The 20,650-nt window shown below is 40.3% G+C and overlaps 1 protein-coding gene and 1 non-coding gene across 18 annotated transcripts in view; both read right to left on the reverse strand.

Moving 5' to 3' along the window:
* Positions 1-274: 274 nt before the first annotated feature.
* LOC124224888 (NAD kinase) overlaps positions 275-20,650 on the reverse strand; it is a 44,356-nt gene continuing 23,980 nt past the window's right edge. For 5 of the 17 annotated variants that reach the window (XM_046637189.2, XM_046637117.2, XM_046637207.2 and 2 more), the window contains exons 2-9: positions 9,851-9,934; positions 5,271-5,400; positions 4,704-4,829; positions 4,300-4,471; positions 3,027-3,379; positions 2,270-2,352; positions 1,182-1,406; positions 275-1,099 (exon numbers count right to left, since the gene is read on the reverse strand). In XM_046637189.2, coding sequence (XP_046493145.1) covers positions 1,214-1,406; positions 2,270-2,352; positions 3,027-3,379; positions 4,300-4,471; positions 4,704-4,829; positions 5,271-5,400; positions 9,851-9,934 — 1,141 coding nt within the window. In that variant the 3' untranslated portion in view covers positions 275-1,099; positions 1,182-1,213. Of the gene's footprint in view, positions 1,100-1,181; positions 1,407-2,130; positions 2,214-2,269; positions 2,353-3,026; positions 3,380-4,299; positions 4,472-4,703; positions 4,830-5,270; positions 5,401-8,762; positions 8,825-9,850; positions 9,935-12,304; positions 13,241-13,276; positions 13,783-13,821; positions 14,231-15,467; positions 15,733-17,450; positions 17,688-20,650 lie in introns of those variants that run through there. The other 12 variants (XM_046637186.2, XM_046637177.2, XM_046637168.2 and 9 more) reach the window with 12 other exon arrangements.
* On the reverse strand, positions 18,241-18,312 carry TRNAE-CUC (transfer RNA glutamic acid (anticodon CUC)). The gene has a single exon. It is a non-coding gene; the product is annotated as a tRNA-Glu (tRNA).

A 20,650-nucleotide genomic window follows, 5' to 3' on the forward strand; every position in this document is an offset into this window, starting at 1 on the left:
AGATTTCAATGTTGTTTAAAATTCTTTCGTATGCCTTCGCGATAAATACTTCTCCCACGGAGATAATTTCTCCTTTCACAGTTAAAATATAATATGCAGCATTTTGGCTCCGAAGCTGTACTATTGACGACCAATCGCCTGTAGCTTAGTTGACAATCCTCAAAGTCCCCACTTATCACACGTTCTACACCCCCGAAATCAGACGAAATGAGGTAATAACACTCCGATCCTTATTCAATAGATTGAGGGTTTCGATTGAATAATAACTTTCGAATATTTGTACAAAAGTAATTTTTATTGAAAACAATGATTAATGGTAAGATTCGTTCAAAATTTACAACAAATTGGTCTAGATGCACCGTTTTATCTTAGTAATGATCAAATTCTACAGTAAATTGGTATATATTCATGTACATGTATACGTAAAACCATTGCATGTGCCCAACAAAATTTTCTAGTAATAAAACATACGGTTCATGACAACAACGTCAAATATTGGGGACATGCAAACTGTGAAAAGTGTCAGGGATGATTTGGCTGTGACCCAGTTGCTGCTGGTTTTGTAATTTTTCATTCCTCATCAACTAATTCAATGTTTTAATGCTTAAATAAATAAAAAAATATCCTCTACCGATCTACACTTACATGTTATTCTATGCATGCGTTATAAGTTAGGGTTCTTAAAAATAGTGAACAGTTTTAAGCAACACTTCATGCGCATTGCAATCGAATTTGTTAAACAGTAATAGTAAGTGGCATTTATAAAGTCCATATATTGTCTTGGTTCGCTTTAATGCTGAGCTTTCGCGATAGTTAACTTACTTAGTATCTCCCTCTAATCACGATATTTGTTTGACCATGTTCTGACAGATCAAAATCGATTAAACAAGCGTTACATCATTATTTTCATTTCGTTTCTCTGTTTTGTATATCCTAAACTTAATCAGTATCATATTGTATATTCAATCGAATCTGGCGATAAGTTGGTCCGCTTTACCATCCGTGAGCAATCGAACCTCATTTGGCAAGAGATTCGAATAAACCAGATATACTTCGCCGCATTCATTCATCAGACCAGCGTTGTGTACGATCGTGCTATCTAAAAGAAAATTGATTAAGGGATGTTTGAGAAGAATCTGAACATCTTAAGAAGTTCATCTTAAAATTGAACAGCGTATTACATCAGACAATTGAGAAGAAAAATGCATGACGCCTAGCTGTCGCGATCAAGCGAATCCAAAGTGTCGTTGCTGGAGGAATGCGTCAGATCGCTGAGTTCATCCAAGTGTTTCTGTCGTTTCCTGACATTCCAATGTAAGCATTCCGCCAGAGAATCAAACCAGTCGGTGATTTGATCAGCTGCACAGATGCTGGGTACCGGATAAATTGAAGTTGTTACTCTCAAGCTGTTGGACAGCAAAATACCTTGGTAAGAATTCATATTGTTCATGTAATATTACAGTATTTAAAGTGTATTTTATGCTTGAGACAAAATAATCCTAAGCATATTTGACAATCCTTTCAGTTAATAGCACCATAATTCGATTTTTCATATTATGCATACACTTCAAAAATTTTGTAAAACTCTGAATTTCATTTCCCAATTTTAATCTATGACAACATTCATCTTCCTCCATATGTCTTCTCAAATCAAGCTAGTAGTCTTATTTAATAAATATATCACCATCACCATCCCATGGTTAACATTTCCCCTTCACCATAAAGTTACTCAGGGATAGTATATGGTACGCAATATTTTTTATTCCAGTGTGTGAGATTAATAACTAAGGTCACCATCACCAGCACATCAACGTTGCACAGCAGTCTTGACAGCCCACGTCTCGTTGTAACATTAGTAACATACAATGAAAAAATATTCAACAAAGAGAAGAAAAAAATGGCATTTGTGTAGAGTGAACAGTGATAGATTTTATACAGTGAAAATGTCGAAAAAATCTTGATGAAAAACTTTGTCACGGATATATTACGAACGGATTTAGTAGTGTGACCACGGTATATTGGAAAAATTACATGACCACACCCACGAATCGAATATTTGGCTGAACAAATTGAGGATGGAAAAGTGATATGTGACAAGATATAAAAAAAAGTATATCTTTTGGGACAAACCTATCCCCAACGCGAAGCTCTTGCTGGTTACGTCCGTCGAAGGAGACGTAGGCTGTACTGCGAGCCTCGCTGTTGGCCATTATCTGAAAACGATAAATACTACCTGTTAAAATTTCGTCCTAATAATATATTCATTTACCTGTCTCCGTGGAAAAGCTCCTGACGATTTCTTCCATCAAACGATACCCAAGACGTATTTCTGCTGTCCGGTGACACGGATATCTATCATCATCATAGTTCACATCTATTAATCGCTTTCTTTGTCTATTCGTGTAAAGATAACTTTGACACAAAAATAATAAATTTCGACTCAACTAATCTTGACAAAAGGTGCGGAACAACTGATTTTCTTAGCTAATAGAAGCTAGACTTGTTCGACAACATCCAATTGTTAGATTATATCAGTGAATTCTTGATTTAGAATTAACAAATAAGCATAACAAAAAAAAAAAATGTACAAAAATAAAAAGTACATCATATGTTCGTTAGCATGGAAATTTAATTTTTTTTTTTTGTTACTTTATGTTAATTTGATAATCCTGCCCAGGAGAAGCAATTTATACACGACTATGCAATTTTGGCTATGCATGTACTGTATGCAACGTCAGTGTTTGAAAATTTTCTTTCTTACACCGGAAGGTTGCGAAGCATCTAAAGAAGTGAAAAAAAATGTTGATATTACATGTTCCCTATGTTTACGAAAAAACTTGATATTCTATTCGTGTATACTTTTATGACGACTAAACCTCACCTCAAGCAGTAGTAAATAAGAATAAAATTGGAAAAACCAAGAAAATACTATCAGTGTATCGAACCTCTATAATAAGAATATGCTATGACGATACTCCTGGGCAAGAAGACAAGAAATCGTTCTCCTCTCGTGCGGACTGAGATACCTTGAGTTCGACTCCAGCCGGAACAACGATTGGCCTGAAGGACAGAGAGTGCGGACAAATAGGGGTGACCATGATAGCCGGTACCGAGGGGTGAATCATGCTGGCCCCGGCAGCAACAGCGTACGCCGTTGACCCCGTGGGCGTGCTAACGATCAGACCATCTCCTTGGACGCTGGTAACGTGTTTGCCGTCGATGAACAAGTCGATATTCGAGAGGTAAGGCGAGGGACCTCGGTCGACTACCACCTCGTTCAGTACCAGAAGGTTCGTCGGTGGTTTTGCCGGCTGTCCCTCCTCGCCCTTGCGTATGATTATGCAACGAAGACGGCTCCTCAGAGTCAGCGCCGCATGACCTGATAAAAATTCAAACAGAGTTGAGTCAATTTATCGCAAATTTAGTTATACTGATATGGTTGAATCAACAGACAAATCATTTCTTAAAATGTAACACGGTTACTGCAATAATCTTTTCCAACAATATTTATTCGCCAATGCAGCCTGGCGCAAATTCTCATCCGCCGATGTTTGATCAAAGCAAATTGGTAACGTCAACGACGATCTTGGTAAGGGATATGTAATGAAAGGATGAATAGTAGTACGTAACACGCAGTGATGGTGAATCTGTTTTTTCGCTTGTTATCATATTTTGTCAACACTAATTTAACCGGGAAGCCCGTATTATCGATCAGTCTGCCGTATTACAGGTACATCAGAAATAACCGTACTACAATTCTCATTCGTTGCGCGATCAAGACGTGTCCGATAATTTTCATCGGAAACGAGTGACTTCTCTGATTGTGAGATCATATTCGTGACCCGATGATCGAAGTCTGACGTGTTTTCACCCAAGACGTTTACTCTCGTGAGCTCATCAGGTACGTCAGATCGGCGATTCTTAATCTCAAACAACGGGTTGGATTCACTTTCGGCGATTTTATCGCTCTCTAAAAATTCACCCGTGGACTCTTCAATGTCGAAAGAAGTCAGCAGAGGCACGTTGAAGTGTCGCTGACACCTGTTGCCATCCCATGAACAGTAAATTTCTGATGTATCGATTTTCACCTCCGATTCACGCCGATTATTTATAACTTTGCACGAATCTTTCTGGGCAGCTTTCTCGGTTTGAATCTTGTACGAAGTGACGCAACTACGGCTTGAATATTGACGGGAATCGGGACGCTCTGCAGAAGAGTAGGATGCTGGGTAAGGAACGGGAATGAAAATAGACGTGAATAGGTATAATGCGGGCGAATATTCGTTGGCGAGTACTGACCTTCTAGGACGTTGGTGACTTGCTCCTGAAAGTTGTCGAACTCGAAGGGTGTAAGAAAACCCAAGGAACCCAAGTGAAAGGCCATCACAGGCGGTACGGACTGTTGAAATAGGAGGCTGGCGTAGAGGAGGGTCCCATCACCACCAAGGCAGACGATGAAGTCGATACGGTCCTGCAGAGAATCTCTTTAAAATCCGAGAAATATTGTAATTAACGTTTCATCGAGGTTACAGTGAACTACTCCAGGGCGAAACATGTGAAACGCCAAACGTTTGAGAGAATAAATGCTTAAAGAAAGACCCAGAAAAGACATACGAACGTATCGAATTAGGTTCACTTAAATATCAACTACACAGCCATCGGGATATCATTTCTCCTAGGATTATTACAACAATTTTAAGAACCTGAAGATCGTCTGTGCCGTCTCGGAAAGTTTGAAGTCTGTCTCGAACACCTTGGAACCTGGGGTCCCGCGCTAAGGCGGGATCCTCCAGGACGGATGCTTCGACGAAAACCACCATCCGTTTCTCCTAAAAGAATACAGAGTTTGCATTAATTGGCAGATAATTAATGTTTCGTGATTGGTAAATAAAATATTCAAATTCGTTATAGTTTTCAAACAACAGCACAGATTGACTTGAAAATTATAAATAATATATAAAAAATAAACTTATTCCCCTTATAGACTTGAAATCTCATATCTTCATTCTTTTATTATATCCCAAACTTTAAGACTTGGCTAGATTAGACGCCGACAAGTAATGACTCCTTTTTTTCCACGCAGAGAGTAGGATAAATTTTGCAACGCTATCTTAACCACGGAAATGAGCACCATGAGACACATGGAACGGCAAAGGGGTAAAAATTCAAAGGGGAAGTATATACGAATAAATCTTTGGGCTCTGAAGCCAAATCTCGGATAAGCATCGACCGAACAAGTTAAGGAAGAAAAGAAAGAATTTCCGGCTTACCTCGATCAGCCATGTAACCAGTTGAACGAAAGGTGGCAAAACTGACGAGTCGCGGACCTTCTTGATGACGAGCACCGTTAACGGTGGCTTGTACCACGTCAGCCTCTGAGACGCGGGGTCCTGGATGGTCCTGAAAATCGTTCCGATTATTAGATCAATGAAATTACGAGGCAAGCGAATAGAATTCCAGAAAGAATCCGATGTATGTTCAATCGGGTGTACGACGCTTGAAATTAATTCAGGTTTATTGTAATGAAACGTGAACGCGATGAGTCTGCTATTACATAATATTGACTACCAATGTGCGTGACAAGCTGGATACTTATGGTCACGTGGCGGTTTCCGGTGAGGCAGCTAGCGGACAATAAGCGGAATAAATTTCCTCTTTTTTCTCGAATTTATTTCTCCCCTGCTTTTTTTGATACCAACGAACCGCTAGATTATGACAAGTGCGTTGTCACCGCGTGAACTTACGTCACCACATATATACTCGACTTCTAAGCGCACGTCAACGATTCTAAGGTATAATTCTACCATGTGATAAATACATAATTCATGGGCGCACGTAACGTTACATACGTAATATTGACCAGTGAAAACTCAAAGTACGTCAAAATAAAACAAAATCGAATCGAGTCGAATAGGAAACCAATTTCTTTTTGTATTTTCTGTCTCAGTGTAGCAGAGAATAAAGCTGCAGTGAGTATCGATATACTGTCTGAAATGAATGCATGAATGAATGAAACGGGTTTGTTTAATCTAGTTATTAATACAAATGCAAATTCACGCAGAATAATAAGTCAAAGAAAGAGACAAGAAGAAAATTTGTTACAAGTAACGTTTCGTTTCTTTCTTCTGTTGGAAGTGTTTCGCCTGTTACCAGTTGCATTGTCATTAACAGTCTTCAATTGACAGCGATGACATAATCTATGTTTCTTTTGGTATTGTTTAAAGCAAGTATAGAGCTGCTCACGATAAGTCAGTTGCTTATTACCGGGCTTATTGTGAAACGTTTCGTTGAGCGATTCAAGCGGCATTCTCGACCGTATAAAAAGATTATGAATATTTGAAATATTATCATAATGAACTACAAGATAATGACTGTAAAATATGTAGGCCGTTAGAAAGCTCGAGCTTTCAAAGCAAATTCACCACACGTGAAAACTTGGGAAGAACTATTCTGGAATATTCAAACAGGAAATAGTGACAATTTCTCAAATCGATTATGTACACGTGTTAGACTTGCTGGACAAGACTTAACACCCAATTACCGACGCATAATAATCTATTGCCCGATGATCTTGGGCAAGAAATTTTATTTTACGATACCACACTGCCAGATAGTCGTACAATAAATTTGCTCGTCGAATGAAAATTGGAAAAATCTGGCTGTGAAAAGGAAATTTCGCTACTATTTTTCGTTCCTTTTAAATAATGTTTAGCGGTATAGTATCTGTTAAGTTAATATTTTTTTGGTACGGTAAAGTAATGAAGTTAAATTTATAATTAATGAAACTTATGACGAAGGCGTTCGCCTTGAAAAACGTACATAATTGCAAATAATTAATAGAATTTGACAGGGTATCTTGGCAGATCAGAGCGTATCCTACTATAAAGCGTTTCTTACATGAATTACTGCCATTAATGAACCTCGCATTACATTAATGAGCACACAATTTGCCAGACGTCAATCAGCCGCACAATATCCTTGAAACCTAAGAGCGATTGATATTTGTTTGTCTCGCATGCGTTATGACTGTAATATTATAGATAAATTTAATTCATCGATAATTTCAGTAAATAATTCATTCAACCTTTGATGTATTCTCTTCGCAAATTGACAAAATTCTTCGTGATTAGTGTAAGAATCATTAAAATTAACGAAACATCATTCTCTTGCGAAACAATTTAGAAATTCTTCGCAGTGATCAATTATACTTATGTCAAACTGTCAACTACTGTTTCATTTTTTAGGTTTTTTGAAAAATTCAGATCTATTATCAATGTTTTCAATTGTAGGTTTCTACATTGGCCGGATTCACCTTGCTAATTACTAGTATTTTAATTTCGTATCATCGATTACGAAGCTACAGGGATCCGAACCCGTGAAAATCGTCAAATGACTCGACATTTCGAACGATTACACATTTTTTAAGCGAAGTATTATACGAATATTACAGGTACCTCGTTACGTTCGATGTCACAACACCGTTTCAGCCCTGAGCTTTCCCGCAGAAAAAGTACTCGTGCGGCACACGATTATAACAGCACTTAACCATTACTCATCATTACTTTCACATAAATAACGTTGTTATAATCAATGATGGATAGATGCGGAGGCCTTCGAGCTTCGAAGGACACTTGCACTGCGGTAAAGAACGTGTCTAAACGATCGGTTGCGATTCCCCGGGACGGTTTTCGAATTTCAATAGGTACATACTTTGGCTGAAAACTTGTTTTTCGAGCGAATCAAAAAATTGATTTCTAGAAATATGGCAGTTTGGCAAGTTGACGCCGGTCGATTCGCGAACGAGCCTTGCAGGTTCGCAACAGCCTTGCGTTTGTTACGATTACGCGCGGCAACTGTGAATCGATTTGACCACCATCGGTGTAATATTATCACACGAGTGATATTATTTCATTATTTATCGGTTTAGGATCGAACGGAAAACGCTTGACTCCAAATAAACGTACATAATACATAGAGTAAAGTTTGCGTATTGCTGCAGCGCGCAAGGCGGTGTAAAATATTTATTTGATATAAATATTTGCGATATAGCTTTGGGCAAATGTCGACACAAGGACGCCAGACACGGTACACATAAATTATGGAAGAATGCGAGTGAAATCGTGTTGAGAGTGTCGATCGGAGGTGTTCAATCACAAAAAAAGTGATTGGAGAAGACTTTCAAACATGTGTCTATATTGTACTCGCAGCCGAGAGTTCACAAGATTAAATAAAAATGCTCACGGAATTTGATAGTAAAGTAATGCTTCTTTTTTACCGTATATTCGCTGACCTCTAATCATTTAGCTATTTTCTATCACCCGTCCTACGGCAATAAAAGCACGAAAAGAGGATGAAAACAATTGTGTTCGTAAACTCACGCCTGTTGACTGTGCATTTTGCGTGAATCCCATCGTCAGTTACGGAAATAAAGCGCAATAGCCGGTATAAAGAAATCACACAAGATATTAAAATTTGGTCAGTAGGCACAATGTTATCTGTTACATTATACAGGGCCACGAGCATCCGTCCGATGCATTATAATATTATAAAGTGGTCAGCGTTTTTTCTTTTTGATCCTTACGTCTTTCGTCGTTCGTTTTATTTTATTTTTTGTTTTATTTTCGTTCATGAATACCAACGTTGCATTAAATGCACTGAAATGAGCGAAACGAGGTGTTGTCGAGTCTCGTTCCGGTGCACCGTTGCAAAAGCTGTCCGTTTGACGTGCACGGTCAAAAGTCAGGATATCATGAATTGCCCACCTGACAGACGGCGTCCCCACCATGTCGTTCACCAACGAGAGTCGTGGCCCTACTGTCGCGTCCGATGAATTAAGTCACATTTTTTAATGTCAAACAACTCGGTATCGCGCATGCGCCTCCGTATACTCGTCGCAGGTCTTGAAGAAAACGCGGAATCGCTTCGCCTTGTTAATACTGCTACACATACACGCATCTAATATCGATGATAAGCCCACGCGACAATATTATAAACGCACTCACTTGAAAATTGATATACTTGTACACGCATCATCGAATACTGTGATTGCGATAAAATGTGTCGTGGAATTGCTAAGTTCTTTGCTTTTCTTCTCGTTTTGCGCTCATTGCGGTGAACCGTAGCGATACGCAAAATGTCTGTAGCGACTTGACTCCGGATGGAGAATCGTCAAAAAAATTACATGGTTGCGCACAAATAAAAAAAAAAAAAAAAAAAACAACTTATAAATTATTGGTACTTCAAAATTTCAAAGAACATTTGTCAACGTAACTATTTCTCGTCGCGATTCCTGTAATTTTTACTTTTCAAAATTTCGAGTATTTTTTAGTTTTTAGTTTTAATTTCACACTTCCTTGATTCAATTAAAGTTCATAAGTATTCTTACAAAATTTGCACCATGATGCGTGAAGCTGTCGGAAATTTTCTTTTTTGGAATGAAATTCATGTGAATTTTGATGAGCTCCAGTAAAATTCGCACGAGCCCTTACAGATTTCAAACTACACAAAATCAAAAAGTTCTTACTGTATATAATTACTGTCCTGCGCGTAAATTCAACGGTTCTTTTTCCGTGTCTCGTTTTGCAGTTAACAGGAATAACCGATTGTTTTTCGATCTATGACGTGATTGTTTTCAGGCAAATTGAAACAATACGAAGATTTATGAATCCTGTAGCGTATTAAATAGAATTGTGGAACGACCGAGTTATTTTTATTCGATGGGTGTAAAATAGTTCGATATTGAAGTAATAGTGCCAACCGTATACAGCACAATTCGACGCATGGTTCTATACGAGTATTGACGAAAACTTGAAATTTACGAAATGCATATTACGGGTATACGTGTACTTACATGACCATAGCAGAGTTCTTCATTATTCGACCGCATGGCCCAAACTGTTGGATCGGACTCGGAGCATTCAGGCTTCTAGTTCTCCTGTAACAAGAGATAATAGAAAACGTCATTAGAAATGTTTACGCATGGCTAAACAATCGAACAGTGATAAAATTGGAAACAATCAAGATCAGATAGTTGTAGAGCTGTGACAAATTGTCTCGACACTCATCGTCAAAGCTAGACAAAGGTTATTTACATATTTATATAGTAGGTGATTCAAAATATTATTATAGTCACACTCATCGTCAAAGCTAGACAAAGGTTATGTACATATATTATTGAATCTTGGTGAGCGGTCATAGAAATGTAAAACGTATTTTCTTCAAGTTCTGAGGAGGGCCCATATCCGGGGCGAAACGTTAACGAAAATACGTTTTACATTTCTATGACCGCTCACCAAGATTCAATAATATATTATCTACGAGGTCGAGAATTCTTACCCTTCACTTTAAAATTGGGTTATGTACATATTTATATAATAGGTGATTAAAAATATTATTATAGTCATACATATATTACAGTGCACTGACGGGGTGTTGAAAATTATTTTACACAATACATTAACTACGTTAAATTGTATTCTGTTGTAGAAGTGTAGATATTGGTATAAGGTGACGATTGGCCCGCGATAGATTGGAAATTGTTGTAATTAATTTACACCGCATGGCATGTTATCTCACCTACCAAGCGTGTAAAATAAAATGTGATATTTTCGGTACGAGTACGATACTCAAGAGTATCAATCAAGTAACTAAAACATGTTTTTCAGCTTAAAAATCACAGGTACTATCTAGCTGTGTAGTTTTATCGATACAATTTATACAGATTGCTGTGTTACCCGCAATCTGTTCCAGAATGGTTGATAAATTATCTGTTATTCTTTTATTTGTGAGTCGATGAGCACGTGATAGCAGCGTGTACGTACGTATGCAGAGACCCATCGAATGATACCGCGCGTGTGGTGGAAGTCATTCGAAGCCAACAACCTATTGACCTCGGTGACACGGCCTATAAATTCACCAAATCTCTGCACTTGCAGCGCGTGACTAAGATATTTTGCTTTGTTCTTTTACCAAGCTGCAAAAACCGTACGAACGATAAGCATTTAATTACATACTTACTTAACGTTTCGTCGTTGTTTGAATAATGGGTGAAATGCGTATTGAATTGAAAATGTGCTCCACGGGAATATTTTCTTTACATTTGTTTTTACATTTCTTTAGGACACTGTAATATATAACGTATATGGAATTGAAAAATTTTTCCAATCCATTCTCTTCTGTTTACAACGTCTATTTTATAAATACTTGTCTATTAGTTTGTGTCACGCAATGAAACGGTGGTTTCTATCGGTTGATTTTCGAGCTCAATTACAACCGATCATCGCAACATCAAAAGCGATCAAAAGAGCTTCAGACGATTATCACAGATTATAAAGACAGTTATAAATTACAATTATTGGTGGGAATAAAATTGAGAAATATTGAGTGAAATTGTAATTGTGTGCCTTATCGTTGTAGCGAAAAAACGAGAAGGTCGAACCGTATCTAGTTATCAAGTTAGAATCGTTCTTATGTAAGGTCTCCTAAATTCAATATCATGATTCCGTTCCGTTCAGTTGAAGAAGCAGGAATGGAAACGTTACCTCAAAACTCCACCTTCGATCTTGGACTGCCCCTCAATCTTTGTCAGATTGATATACCTTACGATTCCCACCTAAACATCGGTCGCGTCTAACCACAAGACAACGTCCATGTCAGCGACTGTTACATACGAAAACAGCCTCATGATTTGAGTTTTCACCTTGGCGCAACCGTGCACTCATTATGCATATATTACCATGTGGAAAAATTTAAGGTCATAATATATGCTTGACAAAAGTGTTCGAAAACTGCGTGAGAGACGATTTTATCAATAAGGAACAAGGAGGTGTAGTACTAGGTGCAAATTCCACTTTATGCACGTAATGCGTAGAGTGACATGTCGAGTCGATGATTCATCATCCTTGTAAGGCCGCCGAGCCGCACATGGCGCTCCGTATGAGGAAAAATGAGATACGAATAAAAAAGAATTTTTTACCTTATTCCGGATCTCATTTCGAGATCTTTGACCGACACATCGCTTCTGTGATCGTGAGTAGAATACTTAATGAGAATTGTCGGCACTTGACGACGAAATTTGTGCTCGCAAAGAGGTCATTTTAACACGAGTAATCTGCGGTAGTCAGTCTGCAGACGTCTGATTGATTAGAGTTAAATGTCACACATAGAAAAAGTAAAAAATTTATGAAGGAAAGTGAATTGCGCAGTCAGAATAGGTCGTTCATTAGACCGTACGTATTCAAACCGAACTGACAAGGGTATGGAAAACGTCTCGGTCGACGAGATGAGAAGAGATGTTTCAAACTACCTGAGAACCCTGTTCCGAGGACTTCCTAGCGGGAGTCTTGCCAGTCCATTCTCGAGCTGATCAATCTCGTAGGAGCTGTCCGCATGCCCGTTGCTTTCGACGACTCGGAGAGGAGGCACCTGGTCGGCCATCCTACGTTACAGTGTGTCGAACGCGTGTCCGAAGTCCCAAGCACGAAACTCACCTCAGTATCTATCCGTCACTATTCGATTAATCACTATATTCGACCGTCTTAATCACAATCATCCAGTGTCGAGCGCGGAAGGAGAATGAAAATAAGAAGGAAAAAATTAGCAACCAATAACTCATAAAACAAACCGGAGGTCAAGGATAAGAATCTAGCCGCGAGGATCCGGTGTCGTAACGAGCTGCGGTGGAATCTTTTTAAACCGCGACGTTTAAAACTTTACGACGGTACACTGGTTGGATTTTTTCGTTGTTTTGCTCATTCGTCTGGACTTTTTACATACATGTAGATTTTTCACTGGTGTATATTATAGCTGAACAAGAACATACTTAATGCATCGCTTCGAGCTGAGCTTTGAACGACAGTGGTAATCACGTGTGTGTGTGTGTGTGTGTGTGTCTTGGATAGCTACAATGAATACCGATTGACAGAAGAACGCGTACGGCGAAGTCGTGAAAATTTCATTTGTAACAGAGTTTCGGGTAAATTTTGATTAACAATTACGTAGGTGCCTTCAGGAGTCGTGTAAATTTCACTGCGAATGGAGCAAAGCAACGATTAATTCAAACGATCGCATATGGGGGACGTTTGTTTTGCACGAAACACTGTGCAAAAAAAGTAAACTGGTAAATCATAATAATCGGAGGATGCGAGCGAGCGGTGGTAAGAAAATTCTCTTTGTAATAAATTTTCACGAAACACGGGATTAAGCTGATCGCAAAACTACCGCATAAATGGGCGGATACCAGACAGTAACAAGGAAATGAATTTAAATCGTAACGAACGATATTCCGTCAGCTGTAGATCCGATCGTCAGCACTTCACAAACCGATTACGGCCGCGATGTACAGAGGTTTCGCAACTGCGTTGCACACCGGTTGTCGTCGTTGGCGTATAACGAAAACTCGCTGCGGAAACATCGTCAGTGCGATAAAATAGCGGAGGCACCTTCACAGATCTCGCCTGCTTCATTCCAGTCTGACGATGAACTGAGAAGCCCCCGGCGTCGTCGCCGATCTCGAGGACGTAGGCGTCGTCGCTGGTCGAGTCGTCCTTGAGAAGCCTTGGTGGGACAGGAGTTCCAGCGAAACACAACGCAATTTCACCTGATCTCCAGTCACTGTGCGAACCGCGACGCAAACTCGCGAAAAGCTTCGATAACAAGGAGCTAGAGCGAAGCGCGACAATCTCGAGCTCAGTACCGAGATTCCGATTTATCCTCCAAGTCGGCAGCACAAAGAAACGTCATTTTGCTGATTGCGTGTGCGACAAGGCTGATTGCGAGAGAGATAGAGAGATAGAGAGATAGAGAAAGAGAGAGAGAACTCACGCTGATCGAGACGGAACAACTCCTTTTCCTTAATGTGCTGCTCGACCACTGACCACTGACCGACTGACCGGCGACCAACACGCGTAATGGACGGAAACTTGCCGAGAAACGCGTTTCACTTGAGGGGAACCCGCCACTGGGACTCAGGGCCCCTGTTGCCGGTTAACTGAGAAACGATTTGCCCCAGGGCGGTGGGCAATTAAGGAATTCCTCGGAGATGGCCGACCGTCCCGCCGACCACGTGACGATAACGCGAGGCCTCGTGGTGACGGCTATAACCGGCGGATACGGGCTTCAACGACGATGGGGAGATAGTGTCGGACCGGTGGCGGAATAAGCCGTTCGTATGTGACGAAACTGTTGTTTACACGAGGCGTTTACGCCGTGGAAATCAGCCGCGGGGCATTCGGATCACAAATTATACTCGCCGCGAACGCGTCGGATCTGAAAGTATGTACTGTGGTGAAAACACATTTTCACACGACTTTTCGTCTCGTCTTATTGGGTTGTTATACGCCCCTGATAACAGCTGGCGGTTATTACTTCGCCCTGAGATGTAATTAACTCGAGGATAATCATTACGACGTATATATGTGTGATATAACCTTCAGGGTTTTTGTATTTCATGCCGGAAATTTTAAACTCTCACCGTTCGCTGAACGTGATTCAACGCAATGATAAATCGTCTGCGAATTTGTTTGCCGTCAATCTTTTCCAACTATCACCTGATTCGATAACCAGTTTATTACCCCCAGGTGCATAGAGTTTAATGAGAATTCAGTTTCATGTACGATGGAAATGTTAATAATGAAATTTGCATTTTCCAGTTTGAAGAATTGGAAAAACTATGAGAATCTATCGACAGAACTAAGAATACAAAAATAGAATACTCGTACGAAAAATATAGAGTTGCGAGTGACAAAAGGTTTACACGCACAATCGAGCTGAGAGTTTGTAATATTATCTACAACTCGAAGTTTTCAAGTTAAGCCCGTTTAGCACGATACACTCTTGTGAGATATTGTATGCCGATCACTCGAGTCAAGCGGAATCGAGTTCGGCTTTCTCCTGATCGGCGGAGAAATCTCTAGGAGAAAGAATGGCGGTAGGAACGTTGCTCGATATTATCTTATATCAGATATACCGCAAGCGTCGCGATGATTGCACCCAAAATGTTAACACAAAATGTTCACAACACATTACGAACAAGGAACTCATTATTCGCACCAAGGCGGCTGGTAGATTCGCGAAAAACTAGAGATCGCAAAATATATCAGCCGACGTATCGACCGCAGGTGCGACGTACAACGCATTGCAAAAAGTAATGAAGCATTTGACGCGTAGCTTGTATAATGAAGTAATCCTGTAAGCTACAAGAAACATCACGCTTATCACGCTGTTCGAGCTTCGGACGATGCGATATTAATTATCAGTAGGTTATGAGACGTTCTACAGCGTCAAACAGTCGCCGGTAATATCGAATGGATTATGAGATTCAGATTGAGATATTCGTCTGCAGTTCATATAATTACAACTCGTGGATCAGTTGCAGATCGATTTGGTGCCCGTGCATGACTAGGAAAAATATATAAGATGATTTATCATAAGAAAATATTCAATTTTTGCGCAACAATGTCCGTATTTACCTTTTATATGTATATACGTTGAGAATGAAAATGTTCTTTGCGAAGTGGAACAATGTAGAAAAAATTTGCGCAGTGAGTCCAACTTCAGGAAAAACTGCTGCTTAAGACACGAGTTTTTATTTAAAGCTTTAATTGTGCAGTCTGGCAAATTTTTTAAACACGAGTAGCAACGATCATCTTGCAAAAACGTACGACAAATACGTTCTGCAATCCGAGTAACCCAACGGACGTGTAGACGTTAAAGATAACCGCGACCAACTGCGTGCTGCGTCGAATTCAATGGCACGCTGAAGATATCGTTCTATCGCTGAATAATATATGTGCCAAGAGGGTAGAACACGAAACAAACAAAACTAACTGTCAGCATTTTCAATGAGTGAAATATTGTGCAGTCAAGAAAAAAACCACGACCTTTTAGTGCTTGATTATCACGAACTAATGACGTAGATATGATACTCGCCGACGTTGAAAACCACCAGTAAACATATGCGCTGTGTAAAAGTCGATGCAATAATAATCGTCGAATAAATTGGATAAAAGCGGAAGTCATATAACTAGGCAAGTAAGTATTTTTTATACTTGATCGAAATATCCTGATGTAAGCAAGTGGAAGTGAAGAAAGCAAGCAAGGAATTCACTCTCACTGTTTTACCACATTTTGCACTGAATCAAGTCATTCTCTTGCTTGCCAATCGATCATCACCAATTATCCTTTGCCGAAAGCGAAGGGCTCTAGTTATCGTACTTTCTAATCACAGTAACGAGGAATTCGTACACATGTACAGCAGAGTGAGAAATCTAGCTCGCGTCATTAACCGCAGCATAGTTCAAAATAATGCTGGTGCTTCGGAATTTATCGCAACCCCTAAATTACACGGTTTCGTTTGTACCCAGATGCATTTAATCTCTACAACAATTAACTTTAATTGAGGCGATTGGTATCTTTTTGCAATAGTTACTAAATGATTAATGTCCGATGTTTGACATCCACCTTGAAAAACAGTTTACAAAAAGAATCTGAATCATTTTACACGAAGTGTAATCGATGATACTATTCGAACAGGTCTTTCAAGTTTATCTCTCAAGTCCGTGCTTAAGTAATAATTCAAGTGAGTTGAAGTGGGGTCAAGTCACTCGAGACCGTATACGAAGTAATTTCGAGCCACTCAAATTGACGTCAAGTTACTCAGAGACGTCTGAAGTCACGAAGCTTGGAGAAAAATATTGCTGCAGTTGTGTAGTTAGTTGCAAGTGTTTGTTAACGAGTATAATATAAACTTATACCGTGGAAATTGGCGCAGGTATGTGGAAGCTGGAACGTACGCGCCTTCACCAGTCTTCAGTGTTTAAAGAGAGCGGCGTCCAATAAAAACAACGCACATGCCGGCGCGGCGTGTAAATTGCCTCGAAATTTCGGGAATACCTTTCTCCTTAATGCCGGATCCAGGTGACCCGAAGTCTCGCTGTGTGGCTCGGTGGTTCTAGTCGGAAACAGGTGTCGGCGTGACTCAAGCACGTGAAAGCACGTAAAATGTATAGCCTGTTAACTCCAAAGAAAGGTGAGCGTCTGTACTCTGCAGGTACGCCGAGCTTTTACGAAGGTCGCGAGGCTTGAACGTCTCCGAAGAAAGAATAAATCGTGCCAATAACTACAGCGGAAGAAGAGGAAATGCCGACACGATATTATTTTACGAGTTACAGGAATTTGATAAAAAAATTCCTCCGATTTTATCATTTTACTACGTAAATGAGAGTTAAATTTTCCGAGCCTTCGTAATAACCTCTCAAGTCACTCGGTTTGGAGAAGTCGGGGAACTTCGCAGATCCAGTCAACTTGGCAGAGTTAAAAATAAATTTTCCCAACCTGTATCATCGTCCGAGAGATAGAGAGAGTTGGCCCTGTTCTTAGACAAAGTAGCCGGTCTAGTTGCGGGTCAGAGGGGCCAAATACCCAACGAAAAGGAGAGATTCAATTTTACTCACTGCAGGAGCAGACGACGCGACAGAGTTTGCAGGTTGTCTCCTACCTTAACTCCATCTCTGCGTCATCGACGAGACTGGTACACCTGGACAACGAATCCATTGATTGCAGGCACGTCGTGCGCGCGACGAAACAGGTTGACTATCGGAACGGAGTACGACACTTGTAGCACCTCCCAAGTATCACACTACAGGTTCACCTGCACAATCAGCTCTGTGCATCACTTTTCGACGACACTGTCGTTTCACCGTTAGCGACGCGACGCTTCTGCCGCATCACGGATACTTCGAGGCGGTTTGCGTTCCGACGCACCGTAACGTCTGCGCATGTTCGTCAATTATCTTGGGATCAATTCAAGGGGCCGTTACAAGGAACGCGGGAGGAAGTTCCCTTATGGAAATTGATCAACCAACTACAATGGAGATAGAGAAACAAATGTGTAGACAATTTTTACACGACTTTTATAAACATTGTCGCTAAAGACTTGACATTTTATGATCGTACAAGTGTTTACCGTTTGTAGGTAATTGCTGGGTGTTAAAATTGTAACTGAAGCGAAACACAAATAGATCACCGTCTAAGGTTCGCACGGAACACATGTGTGAATTGGCAAGAGTTCTGCATGGTCAGAGAAAGAGTGGCATCGCGTTATACTTTGATTTCTCAGGTACTCGTTTTTGACTAAATCGATGTGGAGCCAGAACAAAATCTTTGAGGTAAAAATAACGAGGGATCAAAATCGAGCAATAATTTTAATAATAATAGCAAAGATAGAATTAAGAAAAAAAAAATTTCCGGTACCGGGAATCGAACCCGAGCCTCCTGGGTGAGAGCCAGGTATCCTAGCCACTAGACCATACCGGACGTTACGATGGATATGGGACGTAATGTATACATTTTGAAAATTAACTAAACAAACAGCGTAACCTTCGATTTTGAATTTTTCAATTACACGAGAACGTAACCCGATGGTGTTTTCTTTTTTTTTTATATATTTTGCGCTGGTAGTTACTCGTATCAACTAACAAAGAATTGAGAATCTACGGCGGTTGCATCATAAATATAAAAATTTCAAATTAGTTTGCAACAACAGCAACACCTACACCAAGAACAACCTCAAGGCCGGCAATGTATTCGCGAGAGGCAGGCAGAAGAACGCGAAAATATCATCGCAGAAGCACGACAACGAGAAGGCGAACAGCGAGTAGAAGTGCCATCAACCCTGAGCGGTAAATATAACTCAATGTGTATGCGCGCATTGAAGTGTAAACAGAGAATTAAGAGAATCGCGAATTATATAAGGCCGGAACTGTCGAGACAAGTAAATACCCTGCTACAAGACAAGAACGAAGAGATCGAAAACTCGCGTGTGAGGCCGGAGAAGAAACATATATATAGCAAGAACGCTATACATATATACGGCCTGCAGGCTCTTGGCGCAAGAGACTGATAAGCGCACCGATACGAAGCCGTTCTATGTGTATACCCGGAAGAAAATGGATACCCTACAGAGAAAAATCGAACGTGCGAAACAGCTGCGCGAATACGGGACAAATAACACGCGCTTCACAAAAAAATTTAAAAAGGCAAGCCCAGGAGATCAAGGGCTTAAAAATGACGCCGTCTCAGTTTATACGCGCTAGTGAAGAGAGACTAAAATCTCTTCGGTGTAAGGAGGAGGTGCAACGTGCGAAAGCCGAGGCACTTGGACTGAGGAGAGAGTTTCGGAATAAACCGTCGAGTGAGACGATCTTTCGAAGCAAAGCGCGCCCTTTCTTCCCTGATGCGACGGTCACGGAAAACTACTTTAAGGGGGCGTATGCGCCACTTCGCGGAAACGAGATTTCACCGAATTTCAACGCGTGGCTAGAACGAATGCAGGAGCACACAGATGCGCATGATTATTCGCAACAACTGGAGCCCGCGGAAATCGAGAGAAAAAAAAATCGTATGTGCGATTGAAAAGTCCAAAAAAAACGGGGGGAATGGGCCTGAGATCAATAAGAGACCAAACAGAAATTCAGTACGTGAAGAAGAACATCTACCTCCAGCATCACCCGGATATGGGTAACGTCAGAGAGCGATTCCAGAAACTCGCGAAGAAAGGGTGGAGAAGCCCGATCATTGACGCGGAGAGCGTACTGGAAAAATATAGGGTTGAAATACCAGTAAAAGAGGACGATGAGACGGTGAGCGCTTACGCAAAAAGATCGGCGAGAGAGGTGGAAAAAGCGCAGCAAGAGAAACTCATGCGTTCATGGACAGCTTGATGCACTACGCGAGAATAGTGGAGCGGGAGAGCGAAAAAAAAAAATCAGTTTCCCGGCGCTCTCAGATATCGAGCTCGACGATTTACTATCGGAGCGGTGATTCAGGCGACAGCGGCTCCGGAATGCAGTTAAAATTCGGTAAAGCGACGATCCTCGCAGAGTACAGCTGGAAAAATCGACGAGTGAAGATATCGGCGGGCGTAAAAGTGCAGACAGATCCGGAACTGTACCATAACAGGCCGGACATCATCGTGATGATTTGCGATGATTTATTGACCCGGTTGTCATAAGGTTCCGTTAAGGGGGGAAACCAGTTTAGACCGATCGAAAAATCTTATTTTTTTATTGCATGAATCGTTAGTATAACTATTCAAGAATATGTGGTCCAAATTTCAAAGCAAAATTCCCATTAGTTCGAATGCAATGAGCACTTAAGTGACCGCCCGTCGGTTCTGTGAAGAAGCGCACGGTAATTATAACGGAGCGGTCGCCCAGGCCCTTCTTTTCCAGCTACCTGCCTCAATACCGCTGTGCTATTGAATAATAGAATGACGCATATGAGCAAGAAGAGGGATTGCTATATGGTGCTGGAATATCTGATTAACCGGTGAGCATTTTTTATAATTAATTATTGCCTTGAATTTCTCGTTTTCGCTACATTTTATTTCAAACGCGTTTTTCTCGAAACGACTTTTTTTCGACTAGCGTACATTCTAGCTCAAAAAGTTATTGATCAATCGTTCTGAAATTTGGTGTAGATATTCTTTATTCAATTCCACGTAACATGAACCAAATTCGGGGATTATATTGTTACTAAAAATATATGTTTTTATACAAGAAAGATGAAAAAATATAGTATAAAAACATGACATTGTGTTCAAATACCTCAAAAACATGCAATTTTCAATTTGTTTGATCAAAATTAGGTTCAT

Source organism: Neodiprion pinetum, chromosome 1 (genome assembly GCF_021155775.2).
Source record: "Neodiprion pinetum isolate iyNeoPine1 chromosome 1, iyNeoPine1.2, whole genome shotgun sequence".
Taxonomy (NCBI): Eukaryota; Metazoa; Arthropoda; class Insecta; order Hymenoptera; family Diprionidae; genus Neodiprion; species Neodiprion pinetum.